The sequence below is a fragment of the Propithecus coquereli genome, unplaced genomic scaffold (assembly GCF_000956105.1).
Source record: "Propithecus coquereli isolate 6110/MARCELLA unplaced genomic scaffold, Pcoq_1.0 Scaffold926, whole genome shotgun sequence".
Taxonomy (NCBI): Eukaryota; Metazoa; Chordata; class Mammalia; order Primates; family Indriidae; genus Propithecus; species Propithecus coquereli.
The window spans coordinates 314023-334317 of NW_012155574.1; the positions used below are offsets into that span (position 1 = coordinate 314023).

At 60.3% G+C, this 20295-nt stretch overlaps 1 protein-coding gene across 1 annotated transcript in view; it reads right to left on the reverse strand.

The window, feature by feature from the left end:
• Positions 1-357: 357 nt before the first annotated feature.
• FBLN2 (fibulin 2) overlaps positions 358-20295 on the reverse strand; it is a 78207-nt gene continuing 58269 nt past the window's right edge. Inside the window, exons 7-18 of the mRNA XM_012664857.1 lie at positions 19737-19850; positions 18993-19094; positions 16869-17009; positions 12613-12747; positions 11153-11290; positions 9284-9427; positions 9034-9162; positions 8437-8562; positions 7273-7389; positions 6661-6789; positions 1928-2051; positions 358-986 (exon numbers count right to left, since the gene is read on the reverse strand). Of these exons, the coding sequence (XP_012520311.1) occupies positions 629-986; positions 1928-2051; positions 6661-6789; positions 7273-7389; positions 8437-8562; positions 9034-9162; positions 9284-9427; positions 11153-11290; positions 12613-12747; positions 16869-17009; positions 18993-19094; positions 19737-19850 (1757 nt within the window). The 3' untranslated portion in view covers positions 358-628. The remainder of the gene's footprint in view (positions 987-1927; positions 2052-6660; positions 6790-7272; positions 7390-8436; positions 8563-9033; positions 9163-9283; positions 9428-11152; positions 11291-12612; positions 12748-16868; positions 17010-18992; positions 19095-19736; positions 19851-20295) is intronic.

The window sequence follows — 20295 nt, forward strand, 5'->3', positions numbered from 1 at the left end:
GGGGAAAAGGGAGGAGAGGGGAGCAGAAAGGAGGGAAGGACGCAGGAGAAGCACAAGAAAGGGTCCCAGACTCAGCCTCTGTTTACCCTGGGACTCCCTCACCCCCAAGGTAAACTCTGGGCTCGGGGGCTCATCATTTGACCATCAAGAAAGGGGTTGATAACAAACAGACACACTGGCCACAGGCAAACACAGGACACTTTTCAGAAGTACAGGGACCCAGAGGCACTTTACTTTTTGTACTTTATAACCCTTTTGTACTAGTTGATTTTTTTTACAATGTAGATGTACTACTTTTATAATTAAACAAAAAAGTTTAAAAATGATTTTTAAAAAAGGAGTTAATCACAGTGGAACATGAAATGGAATGTCAGCTTTGGGGACAGGTCATCCAGGTGCGTCCAAAAGCCCCAAGTTGGTGGCTGCCCTCGCGGTCTGCAGGCCGCCATGCAGCCTGTGGCCCGTCCCCACAGGCTCCCACTCAGTGCCCGGGTGCGGACGGCTCCGCTGCTCAGCGGCCCGCAGGCCACAGGAGAGGCCCAGAGCCCCAGAGGAATCGAGTCAGCAAAATTAAGTTAATTTACCAAGCTATAGCAAGCGCCGCCGCGGTGACAGCCCGGCGGGCGCCTCACAGTGCGAAGGCGGTGAAGAAGATGTGCATCTTGGCCAGGAAGGTGGTGACAGAGCCCTGCCGCCAGAGCTTCATCTCCACGTCCAGGGCGAAGTCCCGGGGCTCCAGCACTGACCGCTGCAGGTAGACGACGCCCGTGTAGGCGTTGAGCCGGCGCGTGCCAAAGTAGCCCTCCTCGTTGCCCCTGACGATGGTCAGCGCGATGGTGTCCCCCGCGAAGGCGGGCGCCGGGCCGATGCGGAAGATGTGTGCGGGCACCAGGAGGCCCGTCTGGAAGTTGAGCTGGTAGTGTGTGATGCGCGCCGGGGAGTTCTGGCACTCCACGAAGTCGTGGCACGTGGTGCGCTCGCATTTCCTGCGGGGCACGGGCGCTGAGTCACCCACAGCTCTCCCGCCCCCCGGACACGGCCCGGCCTCAGTGGCAGGCTCAAGGGCCGGCTCTAGCCTCCGCAGCCAGGCAGCCTCAAGCGAATCGGCTGTGTCCCTGGGGCTGTTTCCCCAGGTGAGATGAGGCGACTGACTGCCCCTGGTCTCGCTGACAGCATGGCGGAGGGTTTGGGCATGGTGCCTCGCTGGTTTGCTCATCTGGATGCTCCTGCCTCCGTTCGTCCCTTTCCCCTTCCTTCCTCCCAGTGTACCTGGCGCCCTGCCTGCTGGGAGCCACACCTTGCCTGGTCACCTCCCGGACCCCCTCCTGTGGGCTGGACTGTGTGGCTGGTGGCAGAAGTGACAGTCTGCTGGTTGCAGGCTTAAGTGAGGTTAAGGGACTGTCGCTCGCTCTCCTGGGGACCTGTGCTGGGAGATGGCATGTCGCAGCAGCCTCGTGGACAGGCTCACGTGCTGAGGACCTGAGGTCTCCGGCCCAGAGCCCCATGAGTGGGTGACAGGATCCTGCAGCCCAGCCCGCAGCCTCAGGAGATCCTAAGCCAGAAGCACCCAGCCCCTCTGCTCCCCCGGCCGCCAGAAACCGTGTGGAATAATAAAGGAGCAAACATTTGCTGCACCAGGGTGCTAAAGGCTGGGATAATTCGTTACGCGGCTCTAACTAACAAGCGTGTGCGTGAAAGAGAGCGGTAAGGGTGGCACTTTCTGTGGGTCGTCTTCCCTTCCTTCTCTAGACTGAACTTCCTGCAAGGTGCTTTTATCTGCTTTGCATCGGCGGCCCCAGAGCAGCGGCCGGGGGCTGTGAGGAGAGGGAGCTGGTCAAGGCAGGGGCACCCACCACTTGGCCCCACCCTGGGTGGCATGGGGTCAGTGCAGGGTCTCTGGGCCCATGGCCGGGGTGGGGGCACTCACGTGTTGGACACACGGACATAGTTTGGAGGACATTCCAAGCGCAGGCAGCGGAAGCCACCCTGGATGTTGTGGCAGGTCTCGGCCTCGGAACAGTTGTGGGTACCCAGTGCACACTCGTCCAGGTCTGAGGGAGGACAGGAAGGGCGATGGAAGGGTTCCCACAGCTGGGGTCCCCAGCCTACACTGGAGGCCTGGCCTCAGAGCAGCCCTCCCGCCATCCTGAGCCACACAGGCCCCACCTTGCCCACTCTGCACCCAGCAGCTGGGGCTTTGCTTTAAAATGTAGATCATCTTATGCCATGTCCTCTGATGGCTTCTGCTGCTCCCAGAATAAAATCCCAAGTCCCTCCCCCAGACACCAAGGCCTACAATTGCAGTGCCTTCCTGCAGCCTCTCCCATTCCACACGGGCTGCAGTCCTGCTGGACACTTCTGGGCCATCCCAACAACCTGACTCTTATTCCACCCCAGGGCCTTTGCACATGCTGTTGCCACTGCTGGGACACTTCCCCACATCTTCCCACAGCTGGCTTCTTTTCATCTTTTAAGTCTCAGATCTTAAGACATCTCCTCCAGGATGGCCTCCCTGACCACCCCATGATCCTCCTCCTCCACTGTTCTCCAATCCACCCCACCCTGTTTTCTCATCCTTATACTGCTTGTCACACTCTGAGACATACCTAGGCTATTTTGTATGGCTGTCCTCTTTCCCCCGTCTCCTCCCCAGCCTGGACTCCAGGAGGGCAGGGGTGTGCCAGCACCCGGCAGAGGGCCTCGCAGAGCAGGCACTCAGCACGTATTGTTGGACGGAAATGCAAGACCCATCACTCATACAGTCTCAGATGCACAGCTACAAATGCCCCCGTAAACAACAGACACGCACAGGATTCCTGTATACACGCACAGAAACAGTCATGCATGTGCAAACTCCAACAGGCACACAGGCTAAGTACACACACAAGCTCACGCACGCCCGCACAGGTACGCAGAAACACACAAACACACAGAGAGGGCCCATTTGGCAAAGAAGCTTGCATACACGCACGCGGATGAGAGCTCGGAGAAGGAAGCGCAGGGGTGCAAGTGTGTGTGTGCGAGACCCAGGCAACCTGTAGGACACAGATCAAATAAACGAGTTCTAGAGACCCTTTCTTTGAGCATCTGCTGCTCAGCCCAGAGAAGGCAGCCTCAGGAGGCCTGGGGGGCTGTCTCCTGGGGTGGGAAGCAGGAGGCCTTTCGGGGGGCAGCGCTGGAGGGCTTCAGTTTTGTTTTCCGATCCTCCACACTGACTGCACTCAGGGCTTGCTCCTCACTCAATCCTCGCCCGAGCCCTGTGCGGTGAGGATCACTGGCCTCCTGAGACAGGGGAGGGAACTGAGGCTCAGAGAGGGGCACAGCCTTGCTCAAGGTCACACAGTGGTCAACGGGCAGCAAGTCAGGTTTGCCTGATGCCAAATCTGGGATCCAATGATGATGCCAAGCTAACTCCTAACGACAACAACATAAGAGTAATAACGATAACAGCTGCACTGCACCCAGAGTTCACCACCTGATGTCCTCACGGTGCTCGAGGCGCTCTGCACTCCCACCAACCCCACGAGGCAGGTTCCGGTGTCCCCAGAATGCACAGATGTGCTCAGGTCACATGGCAGCAGCAGGCCAGGACCAGGGCTCAACACCCCGGACCGCCCCGGACTCTGGGCTGTTGGCTACCAGGCTCTCCTGCGGAGTCGGCTCACCTTTCTTCACCTCTCCAGGCCCCGCTTACCTCCCCTGTAAAGTGGGTAATGATCCCAACTTCCCAGGGTGGTTTCAAGGCGGGTGGGAGAGAGAAAACACGGCAAGGGGCCTCGCAGGGCGGGCGCAGGCTGGAAGCAGTCGCTGTCCTGCTGATTGTGCATTGACTGGATCCCGGGAAGAAGGCCTCCTGCTCCGCAACCCACACCCTGGGCCGCCCACTGCGCTGCCCCCGGAGCTTGGCCACAGTGGGGCAGGAACGGCCGGGAGCTTGCTTCTTGCTTTTGCCCTGGGTGGGCACTGATGGGGATGTCCAGAGGGAAGGGCCGGGAAGGGTCAGGCTGTATAGGCTTCCCTAGGACCCAGGGGCTTCGCCCACTGGGGCTGCCAGGCTCCTGGTGCCTGGGGGCCATCGACCGCGCAGGCTGGCCCGCGAGCTGCACCAGGCCCGAGGCCGTCAGAGACGGCGAGCACCAGCCTCGACTCAGACGGGCAGAAGTGGGAGCAAGGCAAAGAAACACAGAGACAGCAAGGACGCAGACGCAGCCCCGGAGAGCGGCCTCTGAGGCTGAGGACGAGTCAGTGTAAGGCGAGAGTGCCCGGGAGAAGAGCTCAGCTAGAAAAGCGGGATTCGAGATTATTTTCAGCGTGATCCATCTTAACGGGTGTTTCACACAAAGTGCCTGTGAAACACGCACATATCTGCACAAGGGAAGACTACAAGGAAATACGTGCAAGCGTGAGCGGTAGTTGCCCTCAGTTCAGTTACATGGTCAAATGTTCACTGGCCACCGACCACGTGCTAGGCGTCGCTCTGCGTGCTGGGGACGTGGCCCGGCCCACTGGAGCACAGACTCCGGGAGAGACAGCTGACTACTTTCCCCTGCAGTTTCTGTCCTTTTTGAGGAGTGGCAGGAGGCTCGTGGAGACATCAGCCAGCACATTCGCTCCCCCAGGGCCAGCCTCTCGTCCCCAGTGTGAGCCGACAGACCTCGGCGTTTGTCCCGAGTCAGAACAGGACAAGGGGGTGCAAAGGGACAGCCTCTCGGCATTAAGGTCGTCAGCCGCAGACGCGGGTACGCGGGGTGACTTGGGAAGGGGACGAGACCAGGGGAGCCGGCAGCCCCGCTGTGCCCTCATCCACCCCATGACGCCAGAAGACTCTTCAGAGGAGTCTGGAGAAAGAAAGAGCGTGCGGGTGGGGGCGACACAGCAGGGCCTGGGGGGGGCGGTCTGTGCCTCGGGGCAGGCTGCGGGGACAGAGGCAGCCACCCCAGGAAGAGGGTGCAGAGAGAGGGGCAGGGACATGCCTGGGCAGGAGAGAGGCACTGGGGGCAGGTCCACCCCTGGGGCACGTGCGGCCCCCAGGAAGCCCTCGACAGTGGCCAGTGCGGGCACCTGTGGATGTCAGCAGACCCCCCACAAGTACTTGGCATGGCCAGAGAAGGGGGACCAGGGAGAGACCACCCTGAATGTGGAGGGTTTTCATCCTCCAAAGTGCCTGCAAGAGCACGTCACCGCAGTGTCGGACACACTTGCGTTCTGCCACTAGCGGGAACAGGGCCTGCGTCACATGTGAAATCATGTTCTAGAAGCGTAAAGTCATAATTCCTGCCCAGCTGAGCATACGGCAAGTAAAATCCTTACCTTTTACAGAGGCCAGATCAATTTTTTTTTTAAATTAAGGAGGAGAGGGCTTTGCAGCCAGGGAGCCCCGGGCCAGCCCCTGTGAGCTAACAGGCCTCCCTGTCGGCGACTTGCAGGGCCTTGCCGCTTCATTTATGACTGTTTTTCACACCCACCTACAGCAAGGGCTCCTTTTACACTGCAACCAAGCACACACCCAGGGAGCAGGACCTGTCGGCGCAGCACACTCTGACTCACCCCCGCCACCCCCCACCTGCCCTGTGCGGATTCCGCTCCGCGTTAATAAAAACAGAGAACACAAGCCGCTGGCTGAGGCTACTAACTCGATCTCAGGATCCATTTACAGGTGGCAAGCACCAGCCCGCACGGTGCTGGTGTAAGGCCATACGTACCCTTCCGGGGCCAATTCTGACCTCTGGTCCCCAGGAATACCAGGACCTGTGTTTGTAGATGAAGAAGATGCCCAAGCCTTGGCCAGGGCCCTGGCCACACCCCGAAGGCTGTGACCCAGAGAACTCCAGGCCCTCAGCTTTGCCATCGGGGAGGACGTGGCCCCTGCAGCCAGGAGGAGGCCGGGTGGTCCGAGCTCTGCGGTGCTGCGGCTGATTCTCCCAGGGGATGCTTGTGCCCCTCCTGCGTCCTGCCCCCCAACCTTGCCCTGGTGGCCCCAGAATTTAATGGTCGATGGCGCTGAACTTAGAGGCTGAACTCTCTAGCTTAGAAGGAACCTTAAATGTCACAGAACCTGGTCCCCATCCAGGGACACAGTCCCTGCTATTGCAAATTTTCCAGGTGACTGCCAGCCCCGTCTTGCATGTCCCCAGTGGCAGGAGCCCCTCCCCGTGCAGCCCTTTCTGGCTTTGCACAGCCGTCACTGGGAGGACGCCTTCTGCACCGGGGCTGAGAAGTGCCTCCCTGTGCCCATCTCCCCTGCTCCTGGGGGTCCCGCTCTACCCTCTGGGACCACTGAGCTGCCTGCCCCCTGTCCCTGCATAGCGCCGCAGAGACTTGACAGTGACGAGGACCTCTGCGGCTGTCCTTCTCCAGTATCCTGACTGAGTAGGTCTCCTGCCTCCTTAGAGCCACCCCACAGTATCCCTGCCCCGCTCCCAGGGCATGGGCCAGAGCTGAGCCCAAGCCTGGAAGAGTCTAAGCTGGATCGAGCAGCAGCAAGACTGTCACCTTCTTCATCCCAGGCACAGACCTCAGTTAATATGACCACTGCTGGCACTGGCCATCCTGTGCTCATGCACTTGGTGTTGGAGCTCCGAGCACATGCAAGCCATGTGAGGCTTCCTGTGCCTGCCCAGAGCCTGCCCCAGGCCTGACAGAGCATGGGCCACTGCTCACCCTTGCAGGACCTCCCGTTGGCTGTCATGGTGTAGCCCTGCTCTGGGCATGCACACTGGTAGCTCCCTGGCACGTTGAGACAGCGGAAGGTGCAGAGGATGCCGGCGCCCTGCGCACACTCATCGATGTCTGTCAGAGAGAGGTTCAGCCCTGGTAAATCCCGTCCGCCCGCAGGGCCCAGCCACTGACAGTCAGCCTGTCCCTGTCACAGCCACAGAGTTTGGGGGCCCGTTTTACAAATGAGGACAAGAGGGCTCAGAGAGTGAAAGCGAGCTGTCTAAGGCCACACAGTAGAATAGGCCTCCCCCGCAGTGGCTGCTCCCTGCGGCTGCTCCATGACGGCTATGATCAGCCGAGGGCCAATCAGTGCCAGTCGCGGGCCTGGGCACTCTCATGTAAGACATTTAACTTAATCCTCCACTCCCCGGAGGTCAGAGTGGGAGGCAATCTGCCCCAGGTCACACAGCCAAGAAATCGCAGGGCTGGGACTTGAACTCGGAGTGGACGCTAAAACCTCTGTGTGTCCTGTGTGTCCCTGGCCCCGGAGCGACTGTCTGGGAGCCTGCCACGAGGGGAAGGGGCGCCTCTCTGGGAGGGGCAGCGGACAGGTACCTGTGCAGGTGTGCCCGTCCTCAGCCAGCTGGTAGCCCTGGCGGCAGTAGCACTGGTAGGAGCCGTAGATGTTGGCACACTCCTGGCTGCAGCGCGGGGCCTCACACTCGTTCACATCTGCAGGGACACCGGCCAGCGGTCACGGCGGGATGCTCCCAGCCCATGAAAGAATGGGACAAAGTCTGCCTCTAGGAGCCCATCCAGATGCCGCCCAGCAGCCAGGCCTGGCCACGCTCCCTTCCAGGCTGGGTAGTGAGAGGGGACGCACGGCCTCCCCAGGGGTCTCGGCGGACTCACCTCACCCAGAGGAAAGTGCCTCTCGACAGGAGGGGCTGGGAAAGACAATGCCAGCTACGTGGGGCCAAGACCCCTCGGCCCCTGGTTCAGCCTCGCCTCCTCACAGAGCAGCCTGGCGGCCTCAGTCCACACTCATGCCCATTCCTGGCCCACCAGCACCGCAGCACGACAGCCCCCTATCAGCCCTGGGTGTGTCCCGCATGGGTGAGTACACGGCCTCTGATGCCAGCTGTGGGCCTGGTCCAGTCTGCACAAGGGCTTGGTTTGACTCAGCGTGTTCTTTAAAAATTCAAACCCATCCTCACGTAAAAACCAGCAGATTTTACAAAAATTCAGATTTTCTGGAGAGTCAGGGAGGTCAGACCACCTTGGAGCCGCGTGCTTGGTGGCACCCTTCTGCGGACCCCTGTCTGTGGCCCTGGCTCTCCGGGTTGCCTTGAGCTCTCTCTTAGGTGTCACTCGCTTCTGTCCCCTGCCTACAACCCAGGGCACTGTGACCATGACCAGGAGCAGACCCTGCTCCATCAGGGACCGTGCCAGCTGGCGGGGCAGAGAGCTGGGCTGCTGTCCCTGCCTGTGAGAAGCCCGTCTGGGGTGCAGATGACAGAGACCCAGCCCCTCTGTCTGGGGGAGCCAGGCCCCAGGCCCTCGGCGGGCAATTCAAGGCAGGAAACAGCAGGACCAGTGCACGCCGGGAGGGTCTGGCCACACGGAGGAGAGAGGGGCCGGCAGGGGAGGGCGTGGGTGAAGGTGCGGGGTGGAGGGCCAGTGAGGCTCCGGGTTTCCCATGATGCTCTGCCTGTAGCGGATGCCAGCCTGTGTAGGGTCAGAGGCCAGGGTCAAGGTCAGAGGTCAGGGCCAGCGTACCTTCGCAGTGCTTGCCATCGGCGGCCAGCCGGAAGCCAGAGGCACAGGAGCAGCGGTAGGAGCCGAGTGTGTTCTCACACGTGTGCTGGCACAGGCGGCCCGGCGAGGCCCAGCACTCGTTCACGTCTGCAGGTGGGCGGGCACACGGCGGGAACAGGGTGGGTGTCCCGGAAGCCAGCTCCCTCCACCCCCAGGTACCACCCAGGGCCACAGATGGGGTAGGGTGGGGGAGGGACTGAGAAGAAGGACAGAGAGGCCTGGACAGGGGAGGGGAGAAGCAAAGAGACTGGGTGGCAGGGGGGTGAGAGGCAGAGACAGAGGACAAGGGACAGACAGACACCTAAGAGGCAAGGGAGAGGTGACAGAGACCAAGACCAAGAGAAGCAGAAAAGACCGAGCAAAGAGGAAGCACAGTGGCAGGGGCACAGGGTGGCAGGGACGTGGTGCGCAGTTCGTAGTGAGCGGGGAGGCCCTGCAGGGGGGCCCGGCTGGAAGGCTGGCTTGGAGGGCTTGGGCAGGTGGGCACGGCTTAGGCACTGGGGTGCAGGGCGGGGGGAGGCGGAGAGGCACAGAGGGCACAGGCCCGGCCCCGCTTACCGATGCAGGAGCGGCCGAAGGCATCCCGCTGGAAGCCGGCTTTGCAGTCGCAGCGGTAGGAGCCGGGAAGGTTGCGGCACACCTGGTTCTCGCTGCAGCGGTGCACGCCCGCCTCACACTCGTCCACGTCTGCAGGGTGGGGGTGAGCAGGGCACCCTGAGGCCTGGGTGCTCCTTCTGCCTGGGCCTCCACGGGCGGGGAACTCAGGCAGGCCATGGCTGGCCGGTGGGGCAGAGGCAGCTGGCCTTACCCACACACTTATCTCCGTCCTCACTGGTGTGGTAGCCGCGCCCGCAGATCAGCGGGTTCCTCTGGCACGTGTAGGAGCCCACCGTGTTGATACAGCTGAAGCCCGGCCGGCAGGGCTGGGACAGCGACGTGCACTCGTTGATGTCTGCAGAGGCAGGTGTGGGTGACGGGAAGCCTGGTGCAGCGCCCTCCCCAGGCCCCAGCATCTGAGCCCTGGGCCACACTGGGGATGTGGCCAATCCTGGCTTCAGCCCCGTCCTGGTCAGGGGTATAAGGCCAGACTGTCCCACCCCTGTGTCCCACCAGCCAAGGGATCCAGCTCCCAGAACCCAAGCAGCTGCCCAGCTGATTCTATGTTCTCACATCCGGCCCTGACGGAGCAGCTAGAGGCAGAGGGGGCATCAAGGCCAGGTTTTAGGATGACTACAAGTGTAAAACCTGCCTGCCCTACCTAGTGTTCAGGGGCCTGCCAGCCTGTCACCTCCCCCCTCATCTCTCCCTCACACACTCCCAGCCCCACTGGCCTCCCAGGGCGTGACACCCAGGCACAGCCCCACCACAGGGCCTTTGCACATGCTGCCCCTGAATATCTTCAAGGCTGGCTTGCTTGCTTCTGCAAGTCCCTGCCCCAATGTCACCTGCTCAGAGAGGCCCTCCCAGACCAGCTGAGGTAGAGGAGTCTTTCCTGTTTTACCTTGTACTTGTATTATTATTTATCAAAGCACCTGTAAATAACTGCTACTTTTATAAACGTGTTTGCTTATTTACTCTGTCCCCATCTAAAATGTCTTGTTAAACCACTGCAGCTCCCCAACATCAAGAACCCCGAATCACTGAGGAGCTGAGTGAAGTGGGGCAGACCCCTCCCCACCTTGCCCTGACCCTGGTGGGAAGGGGTGGTCCCAGGGCAGACCCCAGGGACTACAGGGTCCTAAGGAGTCCCCTGCATCCTGTGATGCTGGTGGGGTGACAGTGAGAAGCTGTTAAAGGGGGTGCCTCGGGGTGGGCTCTAGCTCCCAGACAGGCCGGGGGCACCCCAAAAGTCTTGAGAAAGCCTTTGGACAAAGTCAAAGCTGCCCTTTGCACCGTAGTCCTCTCCCTGTAAAATGGGGACCCCTGCCCTACAAGCTACGGCCCTCGTACTGTCCACCCCAGCGGCTGGCTCCATGCAGTGCCTGCCCTGCCACCTCTCCTGTGTCATTCACCTAAGGTGCAGTGTCACCTTGGTCACTCCTACTCCAGATACGGTCTACCCAGGGCGCACTGGTGCCCTGCCTCTGGGGAGGACAGGGTCAGCACCCTCTGGGGAGGTGGGGCCTCCTGGCTTTCTGGCTGGCCCAACGGCCTTTTTGGAAGGGGTTGATGAGGGCTGGGGAGAACTCAGAATCTCAGACCCACTTGGGGACAACTAGGCTGGCATCTGTCAAACTGCAGCTCTCAAGCACAGCACGGAATCATTCTAGAAGGTCTCACTAGCACTCTGAAAATGAAAATTTTCAGTATCATGTGCAAGTTTGTGCTCCAGATGTGTGTGTATGTACCAGGTCATGATATAAAACACAGTTCTTACTGTTGCCTGGGTAAAAAAATTGATATATATTCATCCAGTCCAACCCCACAGATGGGTAAACTGAGGCCACGGGAGAAATAATCCAGCCAAGCTCAGAGAGCTCTGGCTAATAAGTGCAGCCACCATCTGCAGGTGCCTCCGGGGTGGGCACTTGACATGTCCACTTACAGAGGGCGCAGTGCGGCCAGGAGCGACACAGCAGCGAGCCAGCTGTCCCCATCTCTAAAGCCCTCGGAGCCCCCAACGATGCCTCCCTCAGAGCCCCAGACCGGGAGGCACAGGCTTGCAGCCCCCACTCACCCACGCAGTTGCCTTCAGGGTCCTGCAGGAAGCCCTCCATGCAGCGCTGCCGAGCTTGGCAGTAAAAGGAGCCCTTGGTGTTCTGGCACGAGAAGCCCGCCTGGCAGGTATGTGTGCCCGTCGCACACTCGTCCACGTCTGCCACACAGATGCCAGGCGTCAGGGCTGGCGGGCGGGCAGGCCCCTGCCCCTCACACCCCACAGCCCTGCCCACACATCCCTGCCCTCAAACCGCCAAGACCTTGATGGTCTCAAAGGTGTTCATGCCAGGAAGCCGGTGGAGCCACATTACTGGCACAGCCCACATCCCAGTAGTATTCGTGACAAAACCACATTTACTGGGCTTCTCTTTGGTCCCTGTTCTAAGCACTCGGAGAGACACTCATTTACTTGATCCTCATAGCCACGCTAGAAAGCGGATGCTGTGACCAGCCCCATCTTACCGATGTGGAAACTGAGGCACAGACATGATTCCACAGTAGGCAGTGCTGGGCTGGGACCGGAACCCAGGTGATCTGGCCCCAAGCCTGACCTGTGAGCTGCTGCCCACACTTGCCAGCGGCAGAGATAAATGAGGACAAGTACTTAAATCCATCATGTAAGGCCAGGTGTCAATACCACTAGGGAGGTGGCAGTGGGGGCAGGAAGGCTCCAACTTTTGAGACCTTTCTGTTTCTGGAACATGCCAAGATCCTTCCTCCCCAGACCCAATGGGCCTCCACGCTTGCTGTTTCTTCAGCCTGGAACACCTTCCCAGAAGCTTCTCGTCACTCAGGTCTCAACTCTGACCTCACTTCATCCAGGGGCCTCCTTGGACCCCCCAACCCACAGGAGCACCCAACGTACAGCCACTCTGCATCTCCCCATTTGCATGTGTACCCCATCTCCCCCACCACCAGGCCAGAGAAGGGGCATAATACCCACTCTGGATCCCCAGTACCCAGGGAGCATAAAAGCAGCTCAGGATGTATTTGTTGAAAAGGTTGAATAACAATTCTCCCTCTTCTTAGGCCAGAATTATCCAATGAAAGGGACGGAGTGACTCCTCCACGGCGCGCCACCCCAGTGCACAAACGGGGACCGAGCCACGGCGAGGGAAATGACTGGCACCCAGACAGCAGCAAGCGACAGCAAAGCCTAGGCAGACCCTGGTGTCCCCCTGCCCAGCCCTCTTCTGTCCCAAACACCACCATCTGCGGTGTCTTCCCACCTGCTGGAAACCTAACTGATGAGGGTTTGCCGGAAGGCAGATGGCTCTGGGCAGACCAGAGGTGCGGTGGGGCGGGGGGGCGGAGCCCTGTTGGGGCGGGGCCAGGCTAGGGAGAGGCGTGGTTGGGGCGGGGCCAGGCTAGGGCGGGGCCCCATTGGGGCAGGGCTCTGGGTGGGGCCCGGTTGGGGCAGGGCCAGGCTAGGGAGGGGCCCGGTTGGGGCGGGGCCAGGCCTCCAGTGGCCCCTCTCACCTTCGCACTGGCCATCCTTGAGGGCATAGCCCGGCTCACAGGTGAGTGCCTTGTAGCATCGGAAGGAGCCCAGCGTGTTCACGCAGTGCTCGGCCCGGCTGCACGTATGCAGGTCCGTCACACACTCATTGATGTCTGCGAGGAGAGAGGTGGTCAGAGCCTGCGGGATACTCCAGGGACAGCAGGTGAGTGCAGCCATGGGACCTCCGGCCACCAACAGGGAGGGGGCGCCGCCCTGCCCGCAAGGTGCTCCCCATCCAGAGATGGGGCTGATGTCCCCTTATCCACGCATCCCTTCATTCAACAGAGGTTTATGGAGCACCTGCTATGCGCCGAGCACTGTTCTTGGTACCGGGATACCTCAGTGAACAACACAGACAGGAATCCCTGCCCCTGTGGAGCAGACCCGCAGGGGAGGAGGCATAACGGACAGATGCACAAATGCAAGTAGGTGGTCGGGACTGCTGTGGATGAAACCGAGCAGGAGGAAGAAAGGAGAATGGCCCAGGTGCAGTGGTGTGTGTCCAGTTTTAAAGTAGATTCTCAGAGAAGAGGACATCTGGGCAAGGATGAAGAGTGACAAAACGAGCCGCGCAGACAGTCCAGCCCATGGGGACAGGGATGCGAGGGCCCTGAGAAGGAAGCCTGTCAGGCAGGCTCAAGGCAGCCAGGAGGCAAGTGTGGCTGCAGGGGAGAGAAAGGACAAGAGGGTGAGCAGGAAGGACAATGGGAGCCCAAGAGGGCTCTAAGCAGAGGAGGCACTGGTCTGACTGACTTTGAGCAGGGTGCCCTGGCGGGGACAGGGAATATACTCTGGGGTGAGGATCCGGGCAGGAAATTTGGGGACGCAGACCACCATCCGTGGAGGTGGCGAGAAGCAGCCGGGTTCTGGAAGCACTGTGCAGGCAGAACCCACAGACCCACTGATGGATGAGGTGAAGGTGAGAGAGAAAGAGGAGCTGGAGCTTTTAGCCAAGCAGCTGGAGAGGTGGCAGTGCCAGCACCTGGGACAGGGCAGTGTGGAGGAGCAGGCTTGCAGGGGAAGGCGGGGAGCCCTCCTGACCACGTAAGTTTTAGAGGCAAGAGGAGACACGCCTCTGAGTTCACACAGGGGTCCGAGTGCAGTGGTCAGGCGGCTGAGGGCACCTGGGGGAGAGGGCACAGGAGACCCACTCGCAGGAGACTCCAGGGATAAGCAGCTGGGAAGGACAGAAGCCAGCAAAGGAGGGAAAGAGCAGCAGGGATGCCGGAGGAGAACCACGGATGTCGCCAACCCAAAACCAGCCCAGGGCCAGGGCTGAGAGGGCGTGGAGCAATGAGCCAGCTCCGGCCCCCAGCATGCCCTCTGGCAGGGGAGGTACATCCTTCCTCTGCTCGTCCATTCACTGCACATACGTTAACCAGCACGGACGCTGCACCAGCTTCCTGCGGCCAAGCGGCTGTGTCAGCCTGGTCCTGGCCCTCAGGGGCAGGACAGCCAGGTGGGAAGGGGATGCTCAGGGCAGAGAACTGTCCACTGTGGTCCTGGTCCATCAGATTTGCTTCTCGGGGCCGGTGACATTTGAGCTGAACCTCCAAGGACAACTAGGGGGCCTGGTGGAGAGGTCGTGGGCAAGGCCACAGCGAAAGAACCAAAGGGCACACAGGCCAGGCAGACCTGCGTTTGGGCAGGGCTGGGGAGGAAGGAAGGGGAGGGCTCTGGGCCAGCGGTTCCCAAGGAAGGCTGGCTGAGCAAGATAAAGACGTGAGATTACCAGGCTGGATTAACAGAGGAAGACCTTTCCCAGGAGCCAGCAATGCCAAGGCCCAGGGGGCCTCCCACATCCCGGAGGAATGCCAGTCATGAGTGCAGCAGCCAGCACTAACTGAGGCTCACTAGGGGTCAGGCAGTTTTTAGGACACCACCCTGCTATGCAGGAAAGGACAGCCCTATTTCACAGGTGAGGAAATAGGCGTCCCAGCAGTGATGTGACTGAACCAAAGTCAAACAGGTGCCCTCCCCACCGTCCAAGCACCTGCAGCCTGCTGTTGGGCGGGCCTCAGTCAGGGACGCTTCCCTCCCATCTTCCTGCAGCCCGGCACACCTGGAGCACTCTTCTCTGGGCCTAAGGTAGTCCTCAAAGTGCAGGGCACAAAAGGCAAACGGTACAGCATAGGGGAGTCCCTGGCACAGGTCACACCCAATACTGTCCCACTCAGTTTAGTACCTCCGGTGACGGGAGCTCACCATCTCTGCAGGTTGCCTCCGTACAACACACTTGTGGAATCAGAATACCAACATCGAAAGACTAGCAAGTTCTTTACGTGAACTAACGCATTTAATCTCCACACCTTCGAGGTGGGCGCTATTATCTCATTTACAAATGAGGAGGCTGAAGCTCGGAGAGCTTAGCTGACTTGTGTAAGGTCTTATGACGAGAAAGTGAAGAGCTAGTAGTTGCAGCCAGGCAGTCTGGCTGCAAAGGCCACACCCTTCCTCCTGGCACAGGCCTTACCTGCTGGGCCACCTGCCTGGGTTAATAAACACGCAAGGAGCAAACAAACACACCAGATGTTTGTAGGGGCTAAAAGATGATGAAATGAACACGTGAGCGGAAGGCTGAAGAGGAGGCGCCGATGAGCGTGTGGGACGAATAAAGGGGAGTGGGGTGCGGGAATGCTCACATGGGCGCAAACTTTGCTGAATGGAATGTGCCCTTGCTCGTTTATTCCCACAACTCACTTTCCAGCTGCCTCAGGACCCCTTTCAGCACAAGGCTTTAACTCCAGGCAACCAGGGAGCCTGCACACTCAGGCACAGCGAGAGGGAAGGGCGTCCGGGAGGGGTCTGGCGGGCCCTGCGGGATCCGCCTTCCCAGACACACACACACACACACACACACACACACACACACACACACCAGCCCCTGGCAAGCAGGTTCAGGAAGGCTGGTGCTATGCCGACGGCTGCAGGCCTGGGGCAAACATGTTCACAGCGGCCGCTCAGCCCAGCACCACGGGCCCATCTGCCCAGCAGTGGAGGGTGAGGAAGGGGACATGTCCAGGCTGGACATGGTCCCCAAGCACAGAGAAGTCAGACGGGGCCCTGGTCACGTGCCCTGAATGCGCTCTGCACTGTTTCTACCTCCATGCCTTTGTTCGAGCTGGCCTTCCACCCTGTGTGCCCTTCCTGACTTCCCAGTCCTGTCTATCCTTGGAGACCAGCACAATTCCACCTTCTCCAGGAAGTGCATTCAAATGCCACCAGCTGGAATGTCCTCTCTGTCTGCCTGTGTCTCTCTGTTGCAGCATTTACCACAGTCTGCTGTGAGTCCCTGCTACTCTGAGTCTATCTCCACCTGGGACCTTGAGAGGGAGGAGGCCAGGACTCCTGTCTCCTCTGCGAAAACATCAGACGCTCTGGACACACGAGCGCACCTAGTCCACCCTCCTGGCTGCCCGCAGAACACTCCCGGAGCCCTGGCCCCCAGCCCACACGAGCACTGAAAGACAGGAGGGAAGGATATGACCAAGCACTGGCCCCAGTCACGTGCAGGCCAGGCGCTGCGTGCAAGCCCTTGCCTAGTCCTCCAGCCCTGCAGTTACAGGGGCGGAAACAGCCTCAGCGAGGAGAGCTCCACAGCTCAGGATCACACAACAAATGAATGCCAAGTGGTGGCATGGTGGGGTCTGCCGGATCCCAGCATCTGTCCGTTTGTCTCTGGAGGGGACTCTGGAAGCATCTAAAGACAATCTAAGCAGCTGACCTGACAAGCCCAGCGTGCCCCAGGCTCTGTGTGCACTGTTCCCACGTCACATAACCCTCACAGGAGGATCGAGAGCCTCCTGTTACAGGCAGGAACCATGGCTAGGAGAAGACAAGTCACTCGCCTGAGGCTACAGGGATTCCAGGGGGTCCTGCTTGGCGCCCAGGCCTCCTGCCTCCAGACCCCACACAGCTTACCCTGCTGCCGGCACGTCTGACCTCCTCATTTGCCCATGGCCCAGGAGGGGTCAGTGACCCACCAGGGCACATGTTCAGAGCTTCCTGACTCACAAGCATGTCCCCAGGGAAAGCGGCTTCCCAGTGGAGGTGGCAGACAAGTGGGACAGGACACGAGGACAGGAGAGCATGACACGGAGCACAGGGGTGCCAGCTGTGCTGAGCGCTCACGTGCAAAGGGCAGGCCCTTCAGCACGTGGCCGCAGGGTGGCAGGCTTGGCGTGGAGCGGAGCAGAGCCGTGGCGGCGGGCGGCAGGTGGGGGCTCTGGCTTACCCACGCACTTCCTGTGCGCGTTGAGGATAAAGCCCTCGGCACAGAGCACTGTGTGGTTGACACAGTAGAAGGATCCCAGGGTGTTCACACAGAACTGTCGCCGGCTACAATCGTGAGCACCCATTAGGCACTCGTCTCGGTCTGGTGGCAGCCGAGGAAGGAAAAACAGAAGGGCCATTAGAGGGGCGTGGCCTGCCACAGAGCATCCCATGAGGGGGACGCTGAGACCCCGAGAGAGGCAGGGCCTGCCCAGGGCCTCCCAGCCCGTCTGTGGTACAGCGGGACCTTGGGCCCGAGTTTGAGTGTGCCCCAGCAGGACAGGTGGTCAGGTGAGACTCAGAGAGGGTGCACAGCCTGCTCACAGTCACACAGCAGGGTGAGGCTGGAGGCTGTCTCCCACGCACCCTGTACGCACCCCACATCCACAGGCAGCCAAAGGAACCACCCCACTGGAGGGGGTGCAAACTCAGGTGTTTAGGGGGCCACGCCAGCAACATAAACCGGAAAAGGGCCACGGGGGGCTCTAAGGGCACGCGGGGCCTGTGCTCTGTCCAAAGGGGGATAGTGGCGTGGGCCCCTCATAGGCAGTTACACAAGTTTTAAGAGAAGCTCAAAATCTGGAAATGTTTTTAAAATTCTTTAGCTTGGCATGGTCGGTAACTCATTTGATTACTTTAAACACAGCAGAGCCAAGCAGGATTCCTCCGCAGAGCAGGCTGCCCCTCTGAACGCCGTGTGCAGCCTCTGGCCTGGACCCCACAGCGGTCACTGCCGGGGGCCCTCTGGGGAGGCCAGGAGGCCTGGAGAGGCAGGGACACTGGGCCAGGCGCGCGGAGGCAGAGGCAGAGGCTCCTCGCGGGGCTGGGCTTGAAAGCGTCCTGACCCAGGAGAGGTGCACGCCTCTCGTTCTCAGGGGACGATGGGGGCGGAGGGAAAGCAGAGGACACTGGCCCTGAGACCTGCCCCCGCCCTCTGAGAGCAAGGCCTGCGGCTCACCACCGCGCTGTGCTGCGGGCAAGTCTGCTGTCCTCTCTAGGCTTGCAGGATGGGGTCCGTCCACATCCCAACGGTCTCAGGTGGGGCTGGACATGGGTTCTCAGCTTCTGGGAGGGATGTGGGTATTCTCCCAGACAGACTTAACTCTGCCACCCCCAGACAGCCACCTGGGTCTCATCTCCTGAACCTGACCTTGAACTGAAGCTTTTGCTAGACTCTCTGAACGCTGTCTGTATCTGCCTCCAGATACGAGGAGGTGGAGTCTAGAGACCTCTCAGGTTTGTTCAGACGTCATTCCCTGTGGGAGCCAACCCCACGGGTGTGGGATCCGATGCCCCCATTCTGCAGGGGGAAGTCCTGTCCACAGGGCCCGCTGCGGTAAGACCTGGGTGTAGGCAGGGCTGCGGGGTACGAGGGACGTGCTCCGCGTGAACGACGGAGGCGGCTCATCATCACCAGTGTCCACAGCCCCCGCTTGGCTTTCATATCAGACCCAGCCAAGGCTTCCTGCACTCTAGCCTCCCTCCCACTGCCCCCTGGGGACACTTCTGGGTGCTGCCCTTAAAACAATCAGGCACCACTTCTCTCCTTCCTTTTTCTCCACTTAGGGCTGGAACACGGAATGCAGCCACAAACCAGCTTCGGCCGCACCAACCGTGACACCCCAAGGACAGGGTGAGTCCAGGTGCTGTCCATGGACCAGCAGCACCAACATCACCGGAGACCCGGTCAGATATACGAATTCTCAGGCCCGACCCCAGACCCACTGGATCAGGATCTCTGGGGAGTCGGTGGCATTCCCTGCTGTAACCAGGTGGACTCTCGGTGGACTCAGATGCACACTCAAGTGTGAGAACCACTGCGCCAGGAAACGGCAGAGCAACCAGACAGAAGGAGGCTGGGCTCCTGGACCTTTTGCAGCAGCACCGCGGGCCCACCCTGGGGCGCACATGCACACTGCGCTGCCACCCAAGAGGGAGCTCTACTGGGGGCTCTTCATCGCAGCGGCCGAATCTGTTCCCTCGTGAACTCAGCAAGTTCCAGGTCCCAGCCAGCACCCTGCCGGGGGCCCTCGTCACAGGCCAACTCCGGTTGGCACAGGCAGGAGGACAGCCCCGAAGTACTCACCTTCACAGGACACACCGTCTGCCATAATGGCATAGCCGGGAAAGCAGGAGCATGCGGCTGAGCCCCCGATGACACTGCACACCTGCCTGCAGGGCCCGTTGTCTGGAGGAAACCACACAGAAGTCAGGGACCCCGGCCGTGGCCTGGGCCCACACTGGCTCGTCCCCGTGGCTCCGACCTACGGGTTAGACGCGCAGGAGGCGAGGAGCCTGGAGACAAGGAAGCTCACTCCTGCGCCTTCCCACGGCTTCACCCAGCACAGCGGCTCCAAGACCAGCTGGTGGCAGGGAAGATGTTCCGGGTCTGCTTCCGCCACCACTCAGATCCGAATTCGTCCCTCAAGTGACAGTAATGACAGTGGGAATGGGACGGTCGAGGAGGAAGAGAAAGAAGGCAGGGAAGGAGGGCAGGAGAAAGAGGATGGGAGGAGGGGAGAAGAATGAGGAAAAGAACTTTCCAGGCATTGCTGAACGAAGGCTCCATGACTGCTCAGCAAACAAGGATTTTATTATCTCGATTTGATAGGAACAGAGGCAAAAAGCAGTTAATTGGCTTGCTTGGGGTCACACGCAGGCCCCATCCCCCTTCCTCAGCTACACTCTCAGCTCCTCACTCAACCTCAGGCAGGCGAGCCCTGCCAACCCCCAAAGCAGAAGCACCCCCTTCGGCAGGAGCCATCTTGCACCCTCCCAGCACCGGAGAGCTCACCCCCTGGCTTCGCGCCCTGTCACCCCCTCTGCTTACCTTTGCAGGTGTTGGGCTGTGGCAGTGGCAGCGGGATGGTGTTGGGCGCCACTTGGGCAAATTCTGACCTCGGTGCAGGCTCCTGTGTGGCCTCCGGCTGGGAGGGGTCGCGGTCTGTCATGGGCAGAGCAGACGGGAGGGGGAGGTCTCATAGCTTCAGCCAGGCCTCAGGCACTAACAGGCCCTCTCGCATCCGGGCACAACGCTGGCACTAACATTCCATCCCCTACCTCATTCAGCAGGAGAGGAAACTGAGGTTCAGGTGCAGATATGCCTTGGGCAAGATCATCCTCAGCTACTCGGGGCAGAGGGGATAGAGGGAAAGGAGGCAGGAAGGAGAGAGGAAGGAGGAGAAGAATGTCTAGACTGAAAGCAAATCAATCCCCTGGACAGCCGGCTGGGCAATAGCCCTCCTGGACCACCACCAGCCCAGCACTGGGGACACAGCCAGGGTTTAGAGAGAGCCTCTGTGGCCTGAGCCCACCCCTGAGCTCAAATCTATGGCAAGGCACTGAGGCCCGGTCCCTGCAGATGGAGCTACAGGAGGGAATCCTATCTG